Source organism: Mirounga angustirostris, unplaced genomic scaffold (assembly GCF_029215605.1).
Source record: "Mirounga angustirostris isolate CCGP_5_RB_7025 unplaced genomic scaffold, mMirAng1.0.hap1 SCAF_13, whole genome shotgun sequence".
NCBI classification, from domain to species: Eukaryota; Metazoa; Chordata; class Mammalia; order Carnivora; family Phocidae; genus Mirounga; species Mirounga angustirostris.
In genome coordinates, this window is record NW_026991721.1 from 81,119,506 (window position 1) to 81,142,061 (window position 22,556).

Consider the following 22,556-nt stretch of genomic DNA (forward strand, 5'->3'; position numbering starts at 1 on the left):
AAAGATTTCTCTTCCCACACATTCCTATCCTGAGCCAGGAACTGGCCACCTGAAGCGTGGGACATCCTTGAGCAGGAAGGATGAGTCCTCCCACTTCCTCCTTTTCAGACCTGCCTCATCTGAGTGTATGCCTGATCAGGCTCAGCCAGAGCCTGGGAAGGAGGAAACATCCCTGCAGAGGACAACTCATGGAGATTCAGGGAGAGCCCTTGATAGACTTCTCAACAGCAAGGGAGGTTGAGAGGAAGCTACCTTCTTTCCCATCATGGTGATTTGTGGATATGTCCTGAATATCCTAGGGGTTTTGAGTTCTGGATAGGCACACTGGACCTAGATGGTGAGCGTGGGGAGCTCTCTGAGTTGCAACCAGAACATCCTCCAATCCTTATCTCTGGTCCTCCGGAGGTTGGGGAGGGGGCCTGGAGTAAGGGGGAGGGGGTTGCTCCTGACAACTCTGTCAGGTGGCCACTGCAAGAATCATGGTGCTGCCGGGTGGCTGTGCGTCCAGGGAAGGACGTTTGGCATGGCCAAGCCATCTTTGGGGACATCCAAGTGGCAGGTCTGGGCGTAGATTGGGGTTTCCCTCACTGCTTGCGGTCCTGCTCCACGCTGCTGCTCATTTGCACCGCTTTATTACACTTTGCTCACTTGCTTTGGTGCCCGGGGCTGGGATGGGGGGTATGGGTGGTTGCAGAGTTTGGGGAGTTCTCCTTCCCTCCTCTCGTTCTGATTGCCTCTGACTCTCCCAGTACTGACTCAGACATTTGGCACTAGCTTCTTTTTTGCTGTGCTTTCTGCTGCCACAGCTCAAACTCCTAAGCATTCATGGTAGTGAGCCTTTAAACATAGAGGGAACCCGGTGGGCGGGCGTCCGCTAAGTTGTAGCTCAGAGCCGCAAGAAGAAAGCTGCCCAGGGTCTCAATCCCATAGGATGATGTCTCCTCCCCGTGGTGATGCCGGGGCACTGCACCTGTAGACAGCTGGCTTCATTGCCAGTGGAGAGTTAGGTGGGCGGTATAGAACAAGGCCTAACCTTCACTCCTAGTTCCAGTGTTCTCCACGCACAGCGTGACCTTCCCCTTGATGGTGAGTTCTAACCGTTAAGGCCTTAAGGATCCTGGTCCTCACTGTGGGGAAACCCCTGGTTATTTTTGTCATATACCCTAGACTTCCTCAGATGACTCAAAGCTGGTTGGACTGAGTGAGCCCTCTGGGTTACTTGACGTCCCACTTTTGGCTGTCCCTGGGAGGGTGCGCAGCTGAGGTCACCTGGGTTCTTTCCCTAGTCTGCCATTGCTGAGCTGCTCATCCTCACTTTCCCATGATGGTACCTGCCTTGTTCCTCGTGTCCTGACTTTTCTCAAGGCAGAGCCACTCTCAGCGTTGTGACCAGGGTGAGATTCTCCCAAAATGCACTTGGTAGTTTGACCAGGATCTTGAGTGTCACTTATACTTAACGGCTCCTCTTAGCAGAGGAGGTACAAGGCAGTGGCCGGCGACCTGGTACAGCCAAAGTTGGGTATTTCCCACCTTTGGTCATTACCTCCTTCTGTCCCAAAGCCTGGGAAGGCCAGGTCTGCCCACCGCCACCTCCTTGAGGACCTTGCATGCACTCTCCTGTCTCCAGTGTAACCCACCCCACCCCCTTGTCCCCGATCCTCTCTCTTTCTTTTGGCCAGGATGAAGCGGGCACAGTTTGGGCCCCACGACTGGCTGTCTTTGCCAGTGCCACCGGGACCCAGCTGGTTTCTAGTGGACGCCCTGGAGCCTGAGACAGCATACCAGTTCAGCGTCCTGGCCCAGAACAAGCTGGGAACGAGCGCCTTCAGTGAGGTGGTCACTGTGAACACTTTAGGTGAGGGCCTCAGGCTGGGGTGTCTTGAGGATATTTCCTGGAGGAGCTGAGTAAAGACAATAATGGTGGTGGTGATGGTCCTTGCAACTCACTTCACTGCTTACTATGTGCCAGGCACCTTCCTACGTGCCTTACATAATCATGTCATTTGCTCTCCCAGGGAGGACTTGTCATGCTGTTCTGTGGGGTTGGCCTGGACCATAGTGCCTTGTCCCACGTCAGAGCACTTTGGGCTAGATTCCTGTTAAGGAAGAGGCTTAGCATTTATCCTTCCTTGCTAAGCCACATGTTTGCATCTTCCTGTGGCTTCACAGGGCAGGCTGGGAATCCTGCCTCCTTCTGTGCTCTTACCGATTCTTTCCTCTGGCCCATGGCCTCGTTTGGTGGTGGGCGTGTGGCCAGTGCTCCCCGTCGAATCTTCTAGTCATGCCAACTCTTCCTTCCTGGACCCAGTGGCTCACTCCATCCCACCCCAAGAGCAGCTGTGAACAAGTGGCACCCCTCCGGCCTGTTCCTGGATCCTTTACTGCCACCAAGGGGTGCAGCAGTGATGGGATGTTTACCCCTGCTCTAGAACTTTCCTCCCTGGTCCTTGTTTTCCCACCTGGGCCAAGAAGGCAATTGAGAGCAGAAGTGAGCTATGGGAAGACATTCCTACTTCCTTAGAAGAGAACATAAGATATGTTTTGTAATATCTTTTTAAAGATACGATCTTATTTAAAAGATTACATTCAATTCTTCCATCTTCCTCACTTGGTTCCCCTTTGTTAGCTTGTCTTTTTTTTCCCTTTCCTTTTGAGCGACTCCATTCTCTCATCTATGTTTTTATTTTTTATTTTTTTTTAAGATTTTTTATTTATTTTTTGACAGAGAGAGAGAGACAGCAAGAGAGGGAACACAAGCAGGGGGAGTGGGAGAGGGAGAAGCAGGCTTCCCTCGGAGCAGGGAGCCCGATGTGGGGCTCGATCCCAGGACCCCGGGATCATGACCTGAGCCGAAGGCAGACGCTTAACGACTGAGCCACCCAGGCGCCCCGCATCTATGTTTTTAGAAGTGCTCAGAAAGTAGGATCATGTGGGCCACTTCCCTTGGGTGAGGAGGGCTCTTTTATGTGACAGTCTTGTCCCTGAAATGACTCATGCAAGGGAATGTGATACATTCTGAGGGACACATGATGAGCCAGAAGACAGCATGTAGGGAGGTGAGGGAGCAGTGACCTCAGCACCACCATGCCCCTTCTCTCTCTCTTCCCTCTGTGCTGCAGCATTCCCTATCACAACTCCAGAACCCCTGGTGCTGGTTACCCCACCGAGGTGCCTCACAGCCAACCGGACCCAGCAGGGTGTACTCCTGTCTTGGCTCCCCCCTGCCAATCACAGCTTTCCCATTGATCGCTACATCATGGAATACCGTGTCGGGGAACACTGGGAGATCTTAGATAGTGCCATCCCAGGCACTGATGGAGAGTTCTTTGCCAAGGATCTGTCACAGGTGAGGTGCCCAGCTTTTCCCTGCTGCTGTTCCCAAATTCTGAAAGTGACACGACTCGCTGGAGTCACCGGAAGCTTTGAGTGACCCAAGTCAGGTGTACGAGGCCCAGCCATGTACTGTCCCCCTCCACACCAATTCCTTTATTCTCAGATCTGCTACCAAAGTCTGGAATCCTCAGGTCATGGCAACTGAGGGGAGGTGAGGAGCCCCGAATGTGTAACTAGAGAGTGACCTCAGCTCCCTGCTAGGAGTCTAACTTCGGCTGGGCAGAGGATTTCCCAGAACGATAGTCTTCAAGCTTTGCCCAGGGAAGGACCCCTGCTTTAACAATTTAGACTCCCTGGAGGAAGATACATTATTTTTTTTTTCCCAGCTGACCCCCTTTAAACTTTGATGTCTCTCTAGCTGGAGAGAGGAAGCAGCTTATTTCATGGATACAGACAATCCCATCTATCTTTCTGTCTTCCTTCCCTGGACACTCATTTAGTGGTAGAACTGGCTCATGGGGGCTCCTAAGAGAGAGCCCATATTGTGTGCATCTCTTTCCAACTCTGCTTTCAGTGACCTCACAGTTGTAGATTGAAATCTGCCACGGTGGGAGTATTTTTACCATGGAAATTGGCAAATGCTACAAATCAGGACTTTTTTTTTTTAAACTGAGAGCTGGTTGTTCATCACTTCCAGTATGCCACTGCTTTGGGTACCCTGTTCCATGAGAGATCATTGCAGGGTGGGTGGGGGAGGTCAGTAGTGGGTCAGTGGCTGTCTCAGGTCTGTAGGCTGACAGGGTCTTGTCCTGGGGGCTGTAGGACACCTGGTACGAATTCCGGGTTCTGGCCGTCATGCAGGATCTGATCAGCGAGCCCAGCAACATCGCCGGCGTCTCCAGCACAGGTACTTGGCCGGGGGGTGGGAGCGGGTGGGGGGGGGTGGGGGGGTCTGTTACAGCTGTAGGATACAAGAGCCATGTGGATGTCCTTTGCAAGATAGCTAATATGGGGAGGGAGGATGAAATGGAAACGAGAGCTCTGGTGGAAACTGAGTCACTGCATTTCTTAAGGTCACCGCATTTCTCCAACCCATCCTTCTGCTTCCATGATGGACAGGATTTCTCCAACTAAAGAGCTGCATTTATGACACTTTCTATAAGATAGCCACAGGGAGAAATGTAGCTCATCTTCTCATGATAGTAGTCAAAAAGAACTTGGTTTATGTTCTTTTGCTATAAAATCCCTGTTTCCTCCAGTGCTGTCCTCTGTAATGGACTGGGGTGGTGAATTGGAGAGACAGCAGGTCAGCACATATTTGCTGAAGGCCTATTATAAGACTGCTTTATAATTATGGTGGTTTTGTTTGGAAAATTGCTGTTTGGTGTTGTTTCCTCCACTCCTTCGTCTCCCTAGATTTTATTCAGGCTAAATAAAGCCAACTCCCTAGCATTTTCCCCACTTATCTTTCTTTCTCTTGGCCCTGGTCCCATTTCTACACATCTTTCTCTAGCTACGGTTCCTGAGACAGCAGAGCCCCTCCCTTGCCCAGTGAAGTGGCTAAGGCCCTTGGTATGGGAAGAGGCTTTTGCTTAGTGATTAAGCAATGGCACCATTTCCATGGGCATTGCTCACACAAGGACCTGCGGGACCAGCTGGCAAGGAGCTTGGCCAAGAAGCTCATGCAGCAGGACTCACAGAGCTACAGAAGCACCAGGGCAGGCAGACTTGGGGAGGGACGGGGAGGACCCAAGTGGCACCAGAGCACTGGGGGCCGTGGGGTGTGACTTTTGCCTCATGTGAGACACGATGGCACCATGGACCTTTTTTTCTTTTCTTCCTTCCTTCTTTCCTTTCTTTCTTTCTTTTTTTTTTTTTTTTTACTACAAAAGTACCCTGTCTTGGCTTCCTTCCAGGGAGGGGACTCAGAGAGAAGAAGGAGCAGGGAACAGAGCTTAAAGCCAAGGCCAGAATAGAAAACTTGAGGGTTTTCATCAGTGAACTGTTCTGTGTTCAGTGGCTTTATGTCTGGCACCTGAAAGGAAGCCCAAATACCGGGAAGACTCCCCATGGGTGAATGAAGGCACAGCGCCCTCAGCCGCCCGTCTCTGAGCCCCCCATTCCCAAAGGCTATAGCATTCCATTTGCCCACTCATCAGCATGATTTGGGTTATTTTCATCCATTGTTCTTTTCAGCAGAACGATGGGCTCTAGCCAAATATATCAGAATCCACAGAATCTAAAGAGTGGCACTTTCTATTATAACTGACTTTGAAGTGGGGTACAGTAGATGGGGGTCTAGTTCTGGCTCCGTCACTAACAAGCAGTATGGATTTGGGCACAAAGTGAAACTCACTTCTTTACCTGTAAAATGAAATTGGACCTGCGTTGAATGTCCCTGCTGGCTCCAGCATTCTGAACCCGAAATGACCAGGATGTGCTCACCCTCCCTGTAGAAATTGCTCAGCTGTGCTGTAATGACTTAGAGATGGATGGATCTGAATTCTGTAGTCACAACCTCTTCTCCCTGCTGTAGTATTTTACCCTCAAGGTGCCTCCACAGTAAGTTCTCATTTTGTCAAGATGGCATGGCAGAAGGCAGCAAATCCTAACAGGAGGCCAGAGGTATGGTGTCGTGCAGACACTGATAGGCAATATTTATGTCCGCAAGTCACTCAAACTCTGCCAGCGACACTTTCTTTACCTTAGAAAATGAGAGCGATGGCATGTGGTCTGTTGGCCTCATGTGAGGGTGTGTGGTAGTATGCATGAGAACCCTTTGCAAAAAGCACTAGCCAGGTAGACATTATTACCGAAATTATCACCGCTATGGGGTAAGACATAGATGTGATTCCTTCTTTCTAAGCTCTGTAGCGATCACTTGACTTCCGTAAACTAGTCTCTCTTCAAGTGCTAGAGTTGAGCATGGAGCCTGAGCCTGTTCTGCAGAGGTAGGGAACAGTGCTGGGGGGCTAAGTGTCAGAGTAGGTGGGGGCTTTTACAGGAGCGAGGGGAGGAATCATGCATGCTCCTTGCACCGCCCTGCAGACATCTTCCCACAGCCGGACCTGACTGATGAGGGGCTAGCTCGGCCTGTGTTGGCTGGAATCGTAGCTACCATCTGCTTCCTGGCAGCTGCCGTCCTGTTTAGCACCCTGGCCGCCTGCTTTGTCAACAAGCAGCGCAAGCGTAAGCTCAAGCGCAAAAAAGGTGGGTGTCTGCCCCCACCGCCCTGCTCTACCTGGCCCAGTTTCAAATGCTCCCCATTGGAAGAGATGGCCCACTTTTAGCACAGGCCCCTTGAAAATAGGGAAATGGGGTCTTGTGGGTAGGACTGTCAGCGGGCCTTGGTCTGGAAGAGGGAGTAAGGGAGAAGGATGCTGGGGAGGGTGTGATGGGGCCAGAATGTGAGAGAGGGCAGGTCTGTGGTGGTGGGCACAGGACTCGGGACTGGGCCCAAAGATACCTAACCCTGGAAGGAGCTGCTCCCCTCTGTGGCTTTGCTATGGGCCCTGTGGACACGTGAGACGAGTTTTGTGTCCCTGGCCTCAGTAGGCTCTCCTCCCCTTCTTCTTCCTTCCAGATCCTCCACTCTCCATCACTCACTGCAGAAAGAGCCTAGAGTCTCCGTAAGTGCCTCTGCTGTTGTGCTGTGTGGACAGAGGGTGGAGGGTGGACACAGGCAGGTGGTGTGCTCCGCTCGGCCCCCAGACCGTGTCTCTAAAGTGTTGGCTGTCCACTGATCTGCACGGTATTTTTAAGTTGCACAGAGGGGGCAGTACTGTAGACAGTGAAATTAGAGGTGTAGCTGGACAGAGCGGGGCAGACAGGAAGGGCAGGGCAGGATGAAAGGTGGAAATGTGGGTGTTCATTCAAAAAACGGCCAGCACACATCTAGACAGTGGAGCGTTGGCCAAAGTATTTCATGCCAAAATATGCAGCCCATCTGCACCTCTTTTTTTGAGTATTATCTTAGGTGTTTGTGGTTATTCATTAAGAGGAGAAAAAGAAGAGGAGGAGCAAATGTCCCCCACCTCACACTCCTGCTCCCCCACTCACCCCCACAGCTTGTCATCTGGCAAGGTGAGCCCCGAGAGCATCCGCACGCTCCGGGCCCCTTCGGAGTCCTCCGATGACCAAGGCCAGCCAGCGGCCAAGAGGATGCTGAGTCCCACCCGGGAGAAGGAGCTGTCATTGTACAAGAAGACCAAGAGGGCCATCAGTAGCAAGAAGTACAGCGTGGCCAAGGCCGAGGCCGAGGCCGAGGCCACGACGCCCATTGAGCTCATCAGCAGAGGCCCCGATGGCCGCTTCGTGATGGATCCCTCTGAGATGGAGCCCTCGATGAAGAGCAGGCGCATCGAGGGCTTTCCCTTTGCCGAGGAGACGGACATGTACCCCGAGTTCCGCCAGTCGGACGAGGAGAATGAAGACCCGCTGGTGCCCACATCTGTGGCTGCCCTGAAGTCCCAGCTGACCCCTCTGTCATCTAGCCAGGAGTCCTACCTGCCACCACCAGCATATAGCCCTCGGTTCCAGCCCCGTGGGCTGGAGGGCCCCGGCGGCCTGGAAGGTCGGCTCCAGGCCACAGGCCAGGCCAGACCTCCCGCCCCCCGGCCCTTCCACCATGGCCAGTATTATGGGTACCTCAGCAGCAGCAGCCCTGGGGAAGTGGAGCCGCCACCCTTCTACATGCCAGAAGTGGGCAGCCCCTTGAGCTCAGTCATGTCCTCCCCACCCCTGCACACTGAGGGGCCTTTCGGCCACCCCACCATTCCTGAGGAAAACGGAGAGAACGCTTCCAACAGCACGCTGCCCTTGACTCAGACACCCACAGGAGGGCGCTCCCCTGAGCCCTGGGGCCGGCCAGAATTCCCCTTTGGGGGACTGGAAACCCCGGCCATGATGTTTCCCCACCAGCTGCACCCCTGTGATGTAGCCGAGAGTCTGCAGCCCAAGGCCTGCCTCCCCCGAGGACTGCCCCCCACCTCCCTGCAGGTGCCCGCGGCTTACCCGGGCATCCTGTCTCTGGAGGCGCCAAAGGGTTGGGCAGGCAAGTCTCCAGGCAGAGGCCCCGTCCCAGTGCCCACCTCCGCTAAGTGGCAGGACAGACCTATGCAACCTCTGGTGAGCCAAGGGCAGCTAAGACATACCAGCCAAGGTATGGGCATACCCGTGTTGCCTTACCCCGAGCCGGCCGAGCCCGGGGGGCACAGTGGCCCCAGCACATTTGGCCTGGACACCCGGTGGTATGAGCCCCAGCCCCGGCCCCGGCCCAGCCCCCGGCAGGCCAGGCGCGCCGAGCCCAGTTTACATCAAGTGGTGCTACAGCCCTCCCGGCTCTCGCCTCTGACCCAAAGCCCCCTCAGCTCCCGCACCGGCTCCCCTGAGCTTGCCGCCCGGGCCCGGCCTCGCCCGGGCCTCCTGCAGCAAGCGGAGATGTCGGAGATCACCCTGCAGCCACCGGCCGCTGTCAGCTTCTCTCGCAAGTCCACGCCATCCACGGGCTCCCCTTCCCAGAGCAGCCGCAGCGGGAGCCCCAGCTACCGGCCCACCATGGGCTTCACCACGCTGGCCACAGGCTACCCCTCCTCTCCGCCGGGCCCTGCAGGGCCTGCGGACAACCTGGATGTGTTTGGACAGACGCCTTCCCCTCGAAGGATGGGGGAGGAACTGCTCAGACCAGAGCCCCCCCCACCGCCTTTACCTACTTCAGGGTGAGTGTGAGCTGGTTTCTCCCGCCCACCTCCACCTGGTCATCTTCCACCCCCCATTCCTTCCCCACCCTCCGCCCCTTCCATCAACCCAAATGACAGGGCTTGTCTGGACATGCTGCAGCATCCCTTCGGGAGAGTTCTGGTCTTGGCATCAGCAGGGTGTGGTCATGGGGTTGAGGGTGGGGCTTACCTGCCCAGGTACCCTGCCAAGAGCATGAGGGAGCCTCTCTACCCAGCCCAGAGCTCTCAGGAAGACCCCAGGGTGATGGGGAGTGGACACACATGGGCAAGTGGGGGGTGGGGGCCGGGTACATGGTGTGTCCGAGTGAGTGGTCACCTCAGTTACTCTTAGAGTGGAGAGTTCTCCACATCCCTGTGATCCTGGCTTTGGGGGTGGTTCCAGGGTTTACCCAGAGACCTCGTATCCAGCCTCCTTTCCTCCCCTGACCCATCCTCCCTGCTAAGCAGGACCGTGAAGCCTGATTTTCCTGGGCCACCAGGCCTGGGGCTCCTCTTCCCAATCTCCTGCCCTTAGCAGCCTAGTGAGCGCGGGGGGGGGGGGGGGGAAGCCCCCTCCCACAAGCTCTCCAGGGGGCACATCCTGGAGGCTGGGAGCAAAATCTCAGGCCTGTGAACTGTGTGCCCGGAGCCACATACCCTATCCCAACCTGTGTGCCTCGCAGGAAGCTGCAGACAGACAGACAGACAGACAAGGTCCTGCGGTCAGCCTGCCTGAGAGAGCACACTCTAAACTGTAGCAGCTGGTATTCCAGGTACCAGAGTCGGCCTGGACGCCCATCTGTGCCTCTTTTTCTCTCGTCTTTTTTCCCCTGCCCCCCCTTCCCTCCTCCTCCCCCTCTCCCTTCCTTCCTCCTCAAGTCTGGCTTTCTTTCTGTCTGTCTTTCTTCCTTCTCCATCTTCTTTGGGTTGGCCCGACTTGCTCCGAAGAGCTTGCAACGTCTCTGGAGTGCCCCCCTCCCCGCCCCCGGTCCCTGCTGCCCTCCCTCCCTCTCTCTCTTTCTCTCTGGTTCCGTCCTTTGGTCTCTCTTCTTGATGTGGCCGCCTGTGCAGGGGAGCAGAGTGTTCCAGAGGAGGCTGGCCCGGTGGTAGGCAGGATGGGAGGTGGTTGGAGAGGAGGGAGCCCAGCGCCCTTCCCCCGCCCCGTGCACTCCCACCCTCTCTGGTACCTGGAAGTACAGCTTCTCCTCCCACTGGCCCCTGGTCCTGGTGGGCGGAGAAGGTGGAGGAGAGCTCTAGCTAGGACGCCGGGCTTGGCGTGCCCACGGGACCCCGTGCCTCTGTCTGTGCAGGAGATGCTGTCGCCGCAGCCCTGTCGTCTGTGCTTTGTGCAGCGCTCATCTGCCTCGTCCATCGTGCCGTTGGTTCTCTGTCTCTCTCCTCTCCTTCCCCTCACCCCATTCTCTGGCCTCGCTTGTGGTTCTCTGGCCCCTGTGCTCCTCCCCTCCTCCCCTCTGGGTGTGCGTGGGTGGTTTGCCCACGGCCCGTGTTGATAACTGCTTTGTTTCTGATTGATCTCAGCTATCTGGGCAGTGTTGTCGAGACAAGCCTCTCCTCAGCTCAATAGGTAAGGGAGCTCCGCGGCCGGGGCGGGGCGGGGGGTGGACAGGCGGACGGGGCTTCGGCAGGGCCATCGCTTCCTTTATAGGGGAATCCAAACCATGTCCCCTCACCCCCTCTGTGGGCAGCAGCCTTCGCTGCTCCATACGCCACGGCTTCTGGGTTCCCCACATCATGCTGCTCTAACAGCCTCACCAGGCCACGCTCGGGCACCGCCTAGCTGAAGCTTCCGACCCCCACCCCACATGCCAAGCCTCTCCCAGAGCCTCCCTGCAGTTTTCCTCACTCAGACCCCTGCTGCCAACACACCCAGGGCCTCCCACAGAAGCCCCCTGGAACCCTGCATGCACCCCAAGAGGCCTAGAATGCCTACAATCCGCTTTGCATCTCTGCACCTCTGGAAACATCAGGGCCACACTCAGATCCAGAATCCCCCCTCACCCCACCCTTTGCCATATTTTCCCAGCAGCCTCAGGCATAGTGCCCCCTCCACTTCCATCCTAGCCCCCCAGAGACTCAGATCTTCCTCTGGGGTTGCTGGTCCCTCACAGTCTTCTTGGGATCTTTCTAATATTCTCAAGGAGCACAGGGTTGGGGTGTGGCCCATCTCCTCCCCTCACCAGCTGGGACCAGGTCACCTGTAGTCCTGTGAGGGCAAGGGCAGGGGAATGTCCCCACTTCCCATGTCCCTTGCCTTCGGTAGCCCGTTCTTGGTTGTAACAGGACTGAGATGTGGACCTCGCCCTCAGGTTCAAATTGCTTTCAGGATCCCTGTAGTAGCCATTTCTGATCTCCTTGGGTCACAGCTCTAGGGTCTTGGGAGGGGTTCCGCAGGGGGAGAGGACAGACTTCCCCCGGGTGGGAGGAAGTTGAGCGGGGAAGCACTGTCTCCTTCCTCTGCTCTCCGCCGAGGTTGGTCCTCTTCTGGCATTCTTCCAGGTGGAGGTCTTGGGAACTTGGCTATTTCAGAGGGGTAGCAAGTCTCTTATAGAGGCTTAGGGCACCTGAGACTCACTGTCTCTCATGGCAACTAAGATGCTTCTTTTTGCCATGGACCTATTGCCTGCGCCTCTGAGAACAAGCAGTGTGGGAGCAGGAAAGCTTCCTGGTTTCTCTAGGTGAGAAACAGCTGCATCCCTCGCCCACCTAGAAATGTCAAGGGGGGCTGATGATCCTAACTCAGGACTTTAAGTCTTCAGTCCGAAGAGTGGCCTCCCATAAGGAGAACTGGACTGCTTTGCCATTTCTTTATGATCTGCAGCTATAAACTTGTTAACAGTCAAGAGGCCCTGGGATTGTCTCTGAGGCTGGTTGGGTGCCACACTGTGGCCATTAACACTGGAGAGAGCAGGGAGGGTGTCAGGAAGGAGTTATGAGCCTACCTTCATGAGGGGCCTCCTGTGGCCTGCTGGATGGATGCCCCAGAGTGACAATGACCGGACCATCCTCCACCTTCCCTGCTCTCCTTCCCTGAACCCCAGTTATGACCACTCTGTCACCCCCAGAGAGGTGATAGCTGCAGGGCCAGCTGTCACTGCACTCCTGGAAAGTGCCTGGACCCCATTCCCCATTGTTACCGCCACTTCCCTCACCCAGTTGTTGACCCCTCTCTCCACCACATCCCCACTGCACCAGATCTGAGAGCTGAGCTGTCATACTGTCCCTGCTGTGGCAAACCCAGAAACCAAGGGCAGCGCTGAGGGCGAATTGGTTCCTTGGGGGCCTAGCAAGCATCCTCAGCCTAGGAGAATAACGTGCTCCCCGCAGCCTTGGAGTTAGATCTTGATGGTGCTGGGCAGCAAGAGCCACCTCTCACTCCTGCTTGCTGAGAGCCTCCCCCCGGGCGCGGTAGCTGCTGGGGCCATTGGGAGGCGTCAGGCTCCTCTTCAGACGCTGTCTTCATGCTGCGCCTTTGCATGTTTCTCCAGTCGGTCTTGCTTGGAGAAGATGTGACACGTCTTGTCTACGTTCGTTCTTGCTCTGTTCCTGTTTCCTTCAGTCTCTCTCCTGTTCCTTCTCCCCCCCTGTACCTGCAGTGGTCTTCCCCCCCTCTCCTCCTTTCTCTCTCTCCTTTTTCTCCTCTTCCCAACTCCCATCTTGGAGCGGGGAGTTGTAGTTCATGGACCTGCCCTTTCTGGGGCCGGCTGGGAGGCCGGCAGTTTTCTCGGCTTCCTGTCTCATACCAGTTAACAGCTCTCTTCTCACCTCCCCCTCGAGCCCCCCTGCTGTTAGTGCCGACTTTGGCCTCTCTGATCAGGTGGGTCTGGGAGGGTGGATGGCCCCCCCCTTTTACTGGTGGACCGTAGGAAGGAGCTCCCATTTGGAAACAAGTCTCTCCTGAGCCCTGAGGCCAAACACTGGGTTTGTCCCCTGACCCCACTGGAGAAAGTTGTCATCTCTCGTTACAGCTGGGTGGGAGCTGACCTCCGCAGTCCTGGCTTTCTGTTTTATAAGTGGAGAATGGCGGGGTGGGGACCTTTTTCCTGGCCGTGCCCTGTACACAAGTGGATTTCCTCGTCCCCCTTCCACGGTCTAAGGTCAGATGAGCAGAGTCTACTGTCAGGCGGTTAGGAAAAGGAGGAAAACACTCCTTAAATCACAGGGGCAGCCGCCAACTGTTGAAGTGGTCAGCCCTTAGGGCAGTAAGGGCAGGAACTGTCCAGTGGATTCTGACTTTTCTGACCTGTGGTTTGCCGACTTTTTAGACCTTTTTGTCTGTGTCTTTTCTCCACTATTCTGGGAAAGCACAGAGCTAAGCAGCCAAGGCCCCAGGCTAAATGGTTGTGATTTGGGTTTTGTATGGATTTTATGAAAACAGAGAGGGAGAGAGAGAGTAAATTCCAGGCAGTTTTTGGTAGTTCTAAACCACAGAGAAACATCACTGGGACAGAGAACTGGGGTTTAGGGGGAACTCCATATGACATGGAAGATCCAGAAAAACCTCTAGGCTTTTAGGCCTCATACTCTTACTTTCTGTGAGGAGGAGAGCCCCAGAGTTTGCTGGATTCCTATATGTTTTAGAAGAATTGGATTGGATTGGGAAGAGAACGGTGACCTCCATTTCTTAGAGAGCCCACGGTTGGATGCTGTTCTAACAGAGTAACCTACTGGTCAACCTCAGATTCACTTACCAGCTTTATTCCAGGGATAGGATGAGGTTGCTTAACCCAAGCTTTCCACTGTCTGACAGAGAGCAGCACCAAAAGCTTCATTATCTGATAGGTCCCCTGTGGGCTTGATATTGACTGGGGACATGGTCACGCGTCCTAGAAAAGAGAGACAATTTGATTCCAAAGGGCTTTACATGCTACAGGTAAAGTCTGTTGGGCCGCATTTCACATATGTCTTTTCTGTATAATTTGTTAAAAACAAAGATCCATTTTTGCCCCCTCTTCCCCCCCCTTCACCCCATCCTCCCAGACACTTGCTTTTATTTTTCCCTCCTGCATCGGTAGAGTGTCTTGGTGCCCCCAGGAGCCTTCTGTCATGTTTCTGTGTTTGAGCACTGAGCTCAAAGAGAAAACAGGTGGACAGCAGGTGGCCTGGAAGGGCTGGAGCTTGGCTCTTTCACAAGGGAAAATTGGCTTATCCTCCTCAGTGGTTCATTACTGTTTGGGAATTTTTGCCTGAAGATATAACTTCAGCCAGCTTTTCCCCATCCCTGGCCTGTCTTACCCTGGCCATGCCACTGAAGCAGAGAATGTCAGGGACTACCACAGCAGGGTGAAGTGACTACCACTCAGGTGAAGTATGGGAGCGCTGTTTTCTTCTAGATAGCTTCTGGGCCTGTTTCCTTTAGGAGGAAGTTGGAAGAGCAGTTTAGCCTAATGTTGAGAGTCTTGGCTCTATCACATAATAACTGGATTAGTAGACAAGCTGCTTAACCCTACGCATTCAGTATTTCCCTCTGAGAAACAGGATCAGTCTAGTATTTACTTCTTAGGGTTGTTGTAAGGATGAACGCAAACTATTGTAGGGACCATAGACCATTGCTTAGTATGGTAAGTGGTAAATCAATGCTGTGTGACAGAAATGATAAAGGTAATGATGTGTTAATTTTAGTAATAATATTCTTGGAAGTTTCACCTTGCTTCGAGAAACCCTAGGAATGTTTTGGGGCGCCCTGAGCCAGTTCTCTCATGCCCTCCTGGATCACCCTGGGTTTTATGGTTTAAACACTGCTCCCTGGGGCCACTTGCTTGTCATATGCCTCCTCGGACCATGCGTCGCTCACCTTGTGTGGTCTTTTTGAAGAGGCTGGCCAGGACCAGGAGACAGGTAAACTGAACGGCTGATTCATACCTCTGATTTTCCTTTTAGGTAGCTGAAGAAGCCCTAGTCAAGGATGAGAAGGGGGTGAGGACATTCCGCCAGCATGGCAGAGTCATGCTCCCTCATACCCTAGCCATCTCCACCCTTTGCCCACCTTCCAGGTTCCTTTGCAGCCACTGCCGCTGCTGTGTAGGATCTCTGTGGGTAGAGTCTGAAGGAGGAGGGGACGGGAAATTTGCAGGTTGCATCTTTGGGGGTGGAAGACCTGACTTCTCACGGTGCGTTGGACTTCTGTCTGAGACCATGTGTTGCCTGTGTGTGTGTGTGTAGGTGGGGCCCTTGAGCTCCATGCTGTCAGGGGGATATGGAAAATCTAGAAGCTGTGTCTGACCTGAACTTTGGAGGAGCTTCTTGATACTTTATTTACTAAGAGGCTATGGAATGATGGCATTCATTAAAGAAGATGGAGGTTGCTTCATTGCCAGTTAATGCAGGAAACCCCAGAGACCAGAGGCTTATCAACAATTAGTCTGTAAGTTTTTTCTTCCTTCATCCCCACAAGTATGACCAGTACTGGGGAGATGGGGCTGCAGACCCCCATCCCTCTGTCATTGTTGTGCTGCTTCGGATTGCTTGCTCACTACTGGGCACTTCTTTTCCCCTCACAGGGTTGGCTGTCCTCCTTTTAATCAGGAGTTACCCAAAGCCAATGTGATGGAGTTGGAAGAGGGAGATGTGGGGACTGAGGAAGAGTGTGATTCACCTCAGTGCACTGTGGCCCTAGAATGTCCCTACTCCCCTGATGGTATGCGAATGCCAGTCCTGGCGGGAAGGAAAGAGCAACTCCTCTCTCTCTGCCTTTATTCCTCGGGCTCCAAGTTTGGCTTACTTTGAGAAGAAATGACATTGATAACATGTCTTCTAGATTTTCTTTTATGACTCTTGAAAAATTCTCTCCAACATGCACCGGTTGTCACAGCCAGTTCATCCTCTCGGCTCCCTCTGGTCCCCTTTGTCACAGGGGCTGCTCAGGCTCCAGGGGAACTGTGGGCTCTGTTCTAACCTCATGGTTGATCCATCAGGCACATGACAGCATCCGCCCCGAAGCTGGGGGAGAAGGAGAGACCGACATACGTGGCGTCTCTCCCAACCCCAGTTTCTCTACTGAATATCAAGATGTAGAGATTCACTTGGGCACTTGCTACCGAAGGCAAGGGCTTTGCAAGGCTGCCAGATTTGGACACTAACCGTCGTAATCTACTTTCACCTTCTTTTATTCTCGTGCGTGACTGATGACATCTGAGCCTAGTCTGCAGAGGTCCAGGGAGACCCACCCTGCTGAAATGTGGGTAGATGACAAGTATTTGTTGCTGTTAGCTGCTGGGGTTCTGCCTCACTCTGGTGGACGGAGGGAAAGAAGCCCAGTGAAGCTGGGTTTTATGTACCCTCCCCCTCACTGGATATTGGGTTTCTCATTTGGCCCTGGCCTTCTCTTTTCTGGAGGAGGACAGTTCACTGGGATGGGGTTCCTCACCTCCTGCTTTGACCCACCCTTTTACTTTTCACTTAAAGGTCGTGATGATTTCTAACAACTTTGGGCAGTGAAGCTGCTTTCTTCTCTGACCTTCCTCCTCCCCGTTTGAGTGGCATGTGATGAGGCTCACTATTAAAGTCTCTCTCTCCCTTTCTTAGGTCTTCTGGTTGCTCTACAGATTGGTTTCCATCTGAGGCAGGCCTTCCACTGCTGGAGCTTTCTACTGGCCTTTCTCCTTTCCAGGAGCAATCAAGAGGCAGGTGTCAAGGAACCACTGTGGACACCTGGGACTCTGTCCTCCTGTGGGTCGGCTGTATGGTTTTCTTCCAGCCCCTCTTCAGAAGCTCCCTCTTCTGGGAGCTGACCTGTGCCTCTCTAATTGTCCCTTCCAGAACACATCCACCTGCACCCGAGAATGCTGCTGTACCTGAGAGGCTGGAGGCTCTGAAATACCAACGGATAAAGAAGCCCAAAAAGTCATCCAAGGGCTCTTCGAAGTCAAAGAAAAGATCCGGTAAATGGCGGATCCTCTCTTTTCCCCCTCTCTCCGCCGTTATTATGGGATTGTTTGGCTCAGGATCCCATCCTTGGGTTTTCTCTAGAATTAAATCCACTGGCTTATGTTATTGTCTCTTTTTAATATTAATTACCAAATAATACATAAATATAATTTTCATGTAAAAATTAGAAAGATAAAGTCTCTGATTGTCCTCCCAGTTGTTTCCTCTCCCTGGGAGCCATCCTTCTTGGTAGTATGCATGCTTTCAGAGCCTTTCTGGGCATACACCTCTCAAAAATACATTGTATTGTTTTAATGCATTTTTAAATAACATAAGTAGTATCTTATTTTTTTCCATTCTGCCATATGCCTTTTGGAACTATCCCTATTTCCTTATATATTTCTTCTCTATTATTTCAGACCTTCTAGTTGGATGTGGGAATTATGGGGTCCTACTCATTGCTTAGGGGACATCATGGCATGGACCCAGCCTCTGCAGGATGACCAAACTTCTCTCAGTGAGATAGAATGAAATCTCCTTATCATAGAAAGGATGTTTCTATTGAAATATATCTGATGTTTATATCCAGCAGTGATCAGTAGCTGCTAAGATAGTGCAAAAATGATTCAGCCCTTTTTCACACTTAGAAAATTCTTTAGTATTTATCATGTACTCTTTTTTTTTTTTTTTACCAATAGTTTTTAGGAATCTTGTCACAGGCTATCAAAAAAAGACAGCTGAACAGTTTCCTTGCAGATCTTTAATAACTACTGGAGAGTAACTTTCTTTAGAGACTGGGTTATGGAAAATTGTTCTACAGAGGTTCCTGGAATCTTCAGAAGACAGTGAGCACTGTTTCTCACTTAGCCTTTGGGTGGTGCTATTATCCTATTTGTTTATAGATGGGAGTACTGAGGCAGAAAAGAGGAAGATGATTTTTTTAGGGTTTGGTTGAGAAATTGGAGCCCAAAGCTGAACGTTCAACCCACTGAAGCCCATTGCAGTTGAAGAACCAATATACCGACCTACCTACATATCTATGTTTTGTTTTGTTTTAACAAAAAGAGCCACCTCAGATGCCTGTACTCCCTCTTATTCTGTCACACCATCCTGTTCCTTGTAATATGTTGATGGCTCTCCAATGTCTGTTTTTAGCCCCGGTCTCTTCCATGAGCTCGAGTCTCATATTTCCAGTTGCCTGCTGAACACGCACTTAGATGTTTTGTAAGCCTTTGAAATATCCAAAATAGAGTTATTGATTATCCTCTCCAAATCTGCGTCTCCTCACTTCCTCCCCAGCTTCTTAAATAGCACTACTAACTACCTCGCTTCTCGGGCTACTTCAGCCTTGCTTCTTCTCTTGCTCTCACACGTCCCTTCCAATCCATTTGGTAAGGTCCTTGGGCCCAACTTTTACAGCAGATCCTAAATCTGACCACTCTTTTTTTATTTTATTTTTTTAAAAGATTTTATTTATTTATTTATTTATTTATTTATTTATTTATTTATTTGACAGAGAGACACACAGTGAGAGAGGGAACACAAGCAGGGGGAGTGGGAGAGGGAGAAGCAGGCCTCCCGCTGAGCAGGGAGCCCGATGAGGGGCTCGATCCCAGGACCCTGGGATCATGACCTGAGCCGAAGGCAGACGCTTAACGACTGAGCCACCCAGGCTCCCCAAATCTGACCACTCTTTCCCACCTCAATTGCTATAACTAAATTCTGAGTTACTGTGATTCCCACCCTGATTATTGCAGTCGCCTCCTAGCTGGCTGTCCTGCTCCATCCTTGCTCCTTCTACAGTATATTCTACACTCAGCAACTCGAGTGATCTTCATAAAATGTAACAGCATGGTCTTTCAGTCATGGCAATGTGCGCACACACACACATACACATATCTGATGAAAACCTTCCGGAAGCTTCCCACTGCAACCAGAGCAGATTTCAAACTCCTTATGATACCTTTCTCCGTCTTTCCTGCCTCGCTGTCCTCTGCTCGCTCTGCTTCAGCTATGGTAGCCTTCCTTCTTTCTCTGAAACATTTTACATTGGCTCTTAAGCCATGGATTTCACTTTTGCCCCTCCTTCTGTTGGGAACACTTCTCCCCCAAAGCTTCAGAAGTCTCGTTGTCGTTCAAGACTCACATGTGAAAATAGAACCGTGCTTTAGTCCTTTGCTCTCACATGGCCCTGTTTTCATCTTTCTTTGTAGGGCTTTCAGTATCTGGAAATTTCATTTCTGTATTTTTTAAGTCCTTAATGTTTGTCTCTTCCTCCTCACCCCACACTAAAGCATAGTTTCTAGAAACCCAGCACTTTACTGCCGTATCTGCCGAAGAACCGTGAGACAGAGGAGTGGCCCTGGCAGTGTAGAAAGGGCCACGCCTGGCTCTATGGCAAGGATGGAAATCTTGGGTAAAGTCCGTCACTGCTGGGGGAGAATGGGGGTGAAGAAAACGTACTGAGTTCCAACCCATTCTTTGAAGCCCTGATCCCCAACACCTAGAATGATGCTTGGTGCCCGGGAGGCATTAAAAAGGAAATACTGATATTACTCTAATAACAATTAAAATTCTAGAAACACTAGGTAACAGATTTAAATAAAAATATTTAATATTAAATAAAAGAGGCTGGGCCAAAGGGACTGATGGGTCACTGGTGGTGAAGACGGGGGTTCTCTGCTGCAGTTGCCTCATTTTCATGCTAGAGAGCCAGGATATACGTCTCAGCAGATGAAAAAGGTGGGCGTGTGAGGTTACCACCTTCGCTTTCACCCACTTTATTTTCTTCCCATTTGTTTGGTGCACCTGTTCCCTTCTCCCTAGACGGTTCTGCCTCCCAGGCTCAGCAGCTTCCAGACTCCCAGGTTCTGTGGCCTGATGAAGCCGTCTGCCTCCGAAAGAAGAAGAGACATTCTCGGCCTGACCCCTTTGCCCGCCTCTCAGACCTGTGCCACCGCCAGCTTCCGGAAGACCAGACGGCGATTCTCAACAGCGTGGATCACGACGACCCCGGCCACGCCACCTTGCTGTGACGCGGCGCAACTCTAAGTGGTCCCAGAGCAGCAGCTCTGGGCTGAGGGGCGGGGAGGGAGGATGAGGGTGTGCCAGCAGAGGGGCAGTTTCGGGGGCTGCTCCGACCTTTGTTCTGCTCATTCTCTCTCCAGCGAGGGTGCAGCCCTCCGAATCCTGGCCAGCGTGTCTCGCTTTGGGGACAGCGGGTCAGTGGCAGACCTGTAGGTAGAGATCAGGAAGTGAACTGGGGACAGGGATCTGCCTCCTCCCCACCTCTCCCCTCTTCACTGGCTTGATTTTTCTGACCTCTTCAAATACCTTTGGAAGTGAAGAAGGGGAAAACAATGGCTTTTACTGCTCTCTGCTTCTGTTTCAGTTTTTCAAGTCCTGCAAGAGGGCTAGACTGCCCATCCCATCTTCCAAATCTACATATATATAGATATAGATACAAATGCATATGTATGTAGTTTGTGGGTTTCTCTATGTATATATATATGTACATTGAAGCAAAGTGCTGTTTATTTTTGTGGTCAGTGAAGGAAGGAGGACGAGGGCAGCAGACTTGAGGGGTTTGTAAGGAGGACCGGCAGAGAGCCGGCTGGGCGTCCTGATGTCTGTCCTGGGTGTTATTCCTCCTGAAACAGGATTCATGCCTTCTCAGCTGAACTCACTTCGTCTCTCTACCCTCTCCCATCCAGAGCAGAAATGGGGCTTGCCATGACTGCCGGCTGCCTGCTTTGGGGGGTTCAGTGATGAGTTACCACAGAACTAAACACAAGCCTTTATTTCTTGGTTCCTGGGTGAAGAGAGGGTGGCCAGCAAAGGGCCAGACTGGTATCTTTCTTTCTTCCACAGTTTGGCTCATGCTACGGCAGTCGAAGCTGCTTAGCAGTGGGGCCAAGAGGCAGGTCCTGATGCACAAACTCGAGCTCATCTGTCAGTAGTCCCTCTTAGTCCAGCCAGGGACAGGAGCCCTGCGGCCAAAGGGCCTCCCGTTCTGGAGCGATCTGTGCTGAGCACCAAGCTGCCGCGGCTCTATTTATATCCTGCCTCTGGCTCGGCACCCTCCAGAGGACTGTTCCAAAGGCGCTGATTGGATTCCTCCTTTCCTTTTGTGGGAGCTAATTCCCCAGATTGATTAATTGCCACTTGTGGGGAGCCTGCCTGTGGCTGGCTCCTTTCCATCTCTCCACGTGTTGCCTGCAGACTCTTCTTTGCCCTGGGCCCTCCTCCATCCCGTGGACCCAAGCTCTAACAGGATGGGATCAGAGGAAGCGAGGGTGCCCCCGGTTTCCAGGCTCTGGGGGCACTCTGGATCCCCTCTGTCCTCCCCAGTTTTACTTATGTGAAACTGGCTGAGGTGAGGGGGCTGGTGAAGATAGAAGGGGTGGTAGGTGGGGGCCTGGGCTCTGATCCTTTTTCTGCCAAAATCTTGTCCTAATTCGAACTCTTAGCACCCAGAAGCTTCTGTGAGGTTGTCTTTAAGTGACTAAAGATGCATCTCTCTCTTCCAGTGAGATAATGATGCTGCCCAAGAGTAGGGCAGAAGGTCCTGAAGACGGATGGGGGTGCCCCTGCTCTTTCCCCTCTTCTTCTGCAGGAGCCTACCCTCTGGCTGCCTGGGAAGAAAGGTGGCTATCAGGTTCCTTGAAGTATTTCCTTCTCGGTGCTGTTGTCTTGGCGGGTTTGGGGACATCTACCTCCCCCCAGTTGCATGCTTGGAAGTTGTCCAAGTCAAAGCACTAGAGGCTTCTGCTGGTCTCACTGCAGTTGCTAGTGGCTTAGCCCTGATGACCTCAGCAGGGGGAGGCTCTGAGAGCTGGGGAGCTGCTTCTTGCTGGGAACTTCCATCTTAGGGAGTGGATTCTTCTCTGCCACACAAGCCCTGTGCTTCCTTTCTCTCGCCTAACGAGGGGGGACTGATTCTGCTGTTGGGGTTCTGCCACATGTCGCACAACCAGAGTTCATTTCTGAGGGCGATGAGTCATTGTGACCGAGGGGGGAAGGGGCAGTTTCTGGCCCTCATTTTGCTGACTGCTCCACTCTTCTGGGTTGGGCCTGTGCCCTTGGGGTGGAGCCTGGACCTTTGGGCTAATGCCCTTCTCTGGGCATCCAAGACCCCCCACTTTACCACCAGGCGGCAGCTCCAGCGAAATGGAAAAGCAGAGTTTGGGCGACTCCATCTGGTTTCCGAGGCAGCACCACCTCTGCCACCATGTCCGACAAGTGACTCGCTGAGTACCTCTCCTGGGGCGTGTGGGGTCTCACACCAGCTCAGTCTGTAGCCCCTCTGGGTGTGTGGTTTGCCGAGCAGGGAGGATCCTGGCTGAAATGTGAATGTGGGGTGCCAGGGCTGTAGGACTTCAGGGTGAATTGGGCCAATCTTTCTGAGCCCTGTGCTGGGAGTTCCAGGTGCTGAGCTTAGCAAAGAAGAGGAGAAGGTGAGGTGGAAGGCTGTGCCTCCTTAGGATGTCCTACAAGGCCGAGAGCCAACCTCTGGGCTGAGGTGCCTCAGACTGTGGCTGTGCTTTCCCGAGGGGCCCACCAGCAAGCTCTCTCCAGGGCTAACAAAGGTGCTGACTCCTGTCTTCTCTTCCTCTGGCAGTG

General features: G+C 52.8%; 1 protein-coding gene across 1 annotated transcript in view; it reads left to right on the forward strand.

Moving 5' to 3' along the window:
• The window catches only part of IGSF9B (immunoglobulin superfamily member 9B), a 36,695-nt gene extending 15,003 nt beyond the window's left edge, over positions 1-21,692 (forward strand). The window contains exons 12-19 of the mRNA XM_064575862.1: positions 1,680-1,855; positions 3,120-3,346; positions 4,156-4,240; positions 6,382-6,543; positions 6,917-6,962; positions 7,401-9,050; positions 16,827-16,948; positions 19,761-21,692. Of these exons, the coding sequence (XP_064431932.1) occupies positions 1,680-1,855; positions 3,120-3,346; positions 4,156-4,240; positions 6,382-6,543; positions 6,917-6,962; positions 7,401-9,050; positions 16,827-16,948; positions 19,761-19,969 (2,677 nt within the window). The 3' untranslated portion in view covers positions 19,970-21,692. The remainder of the gene's footprint in view (positions 1-1,679; positions 1,856-3,119; positions 3,347-4,155; positions 4,241-6,381; positions 6,544-6,916; positions 6,963-7,400; positions 9,051-16,826; positions 16,949-19,760) is intronic.
• Positions 21,693-22,556: the final 864 nt, after the last annotated feature.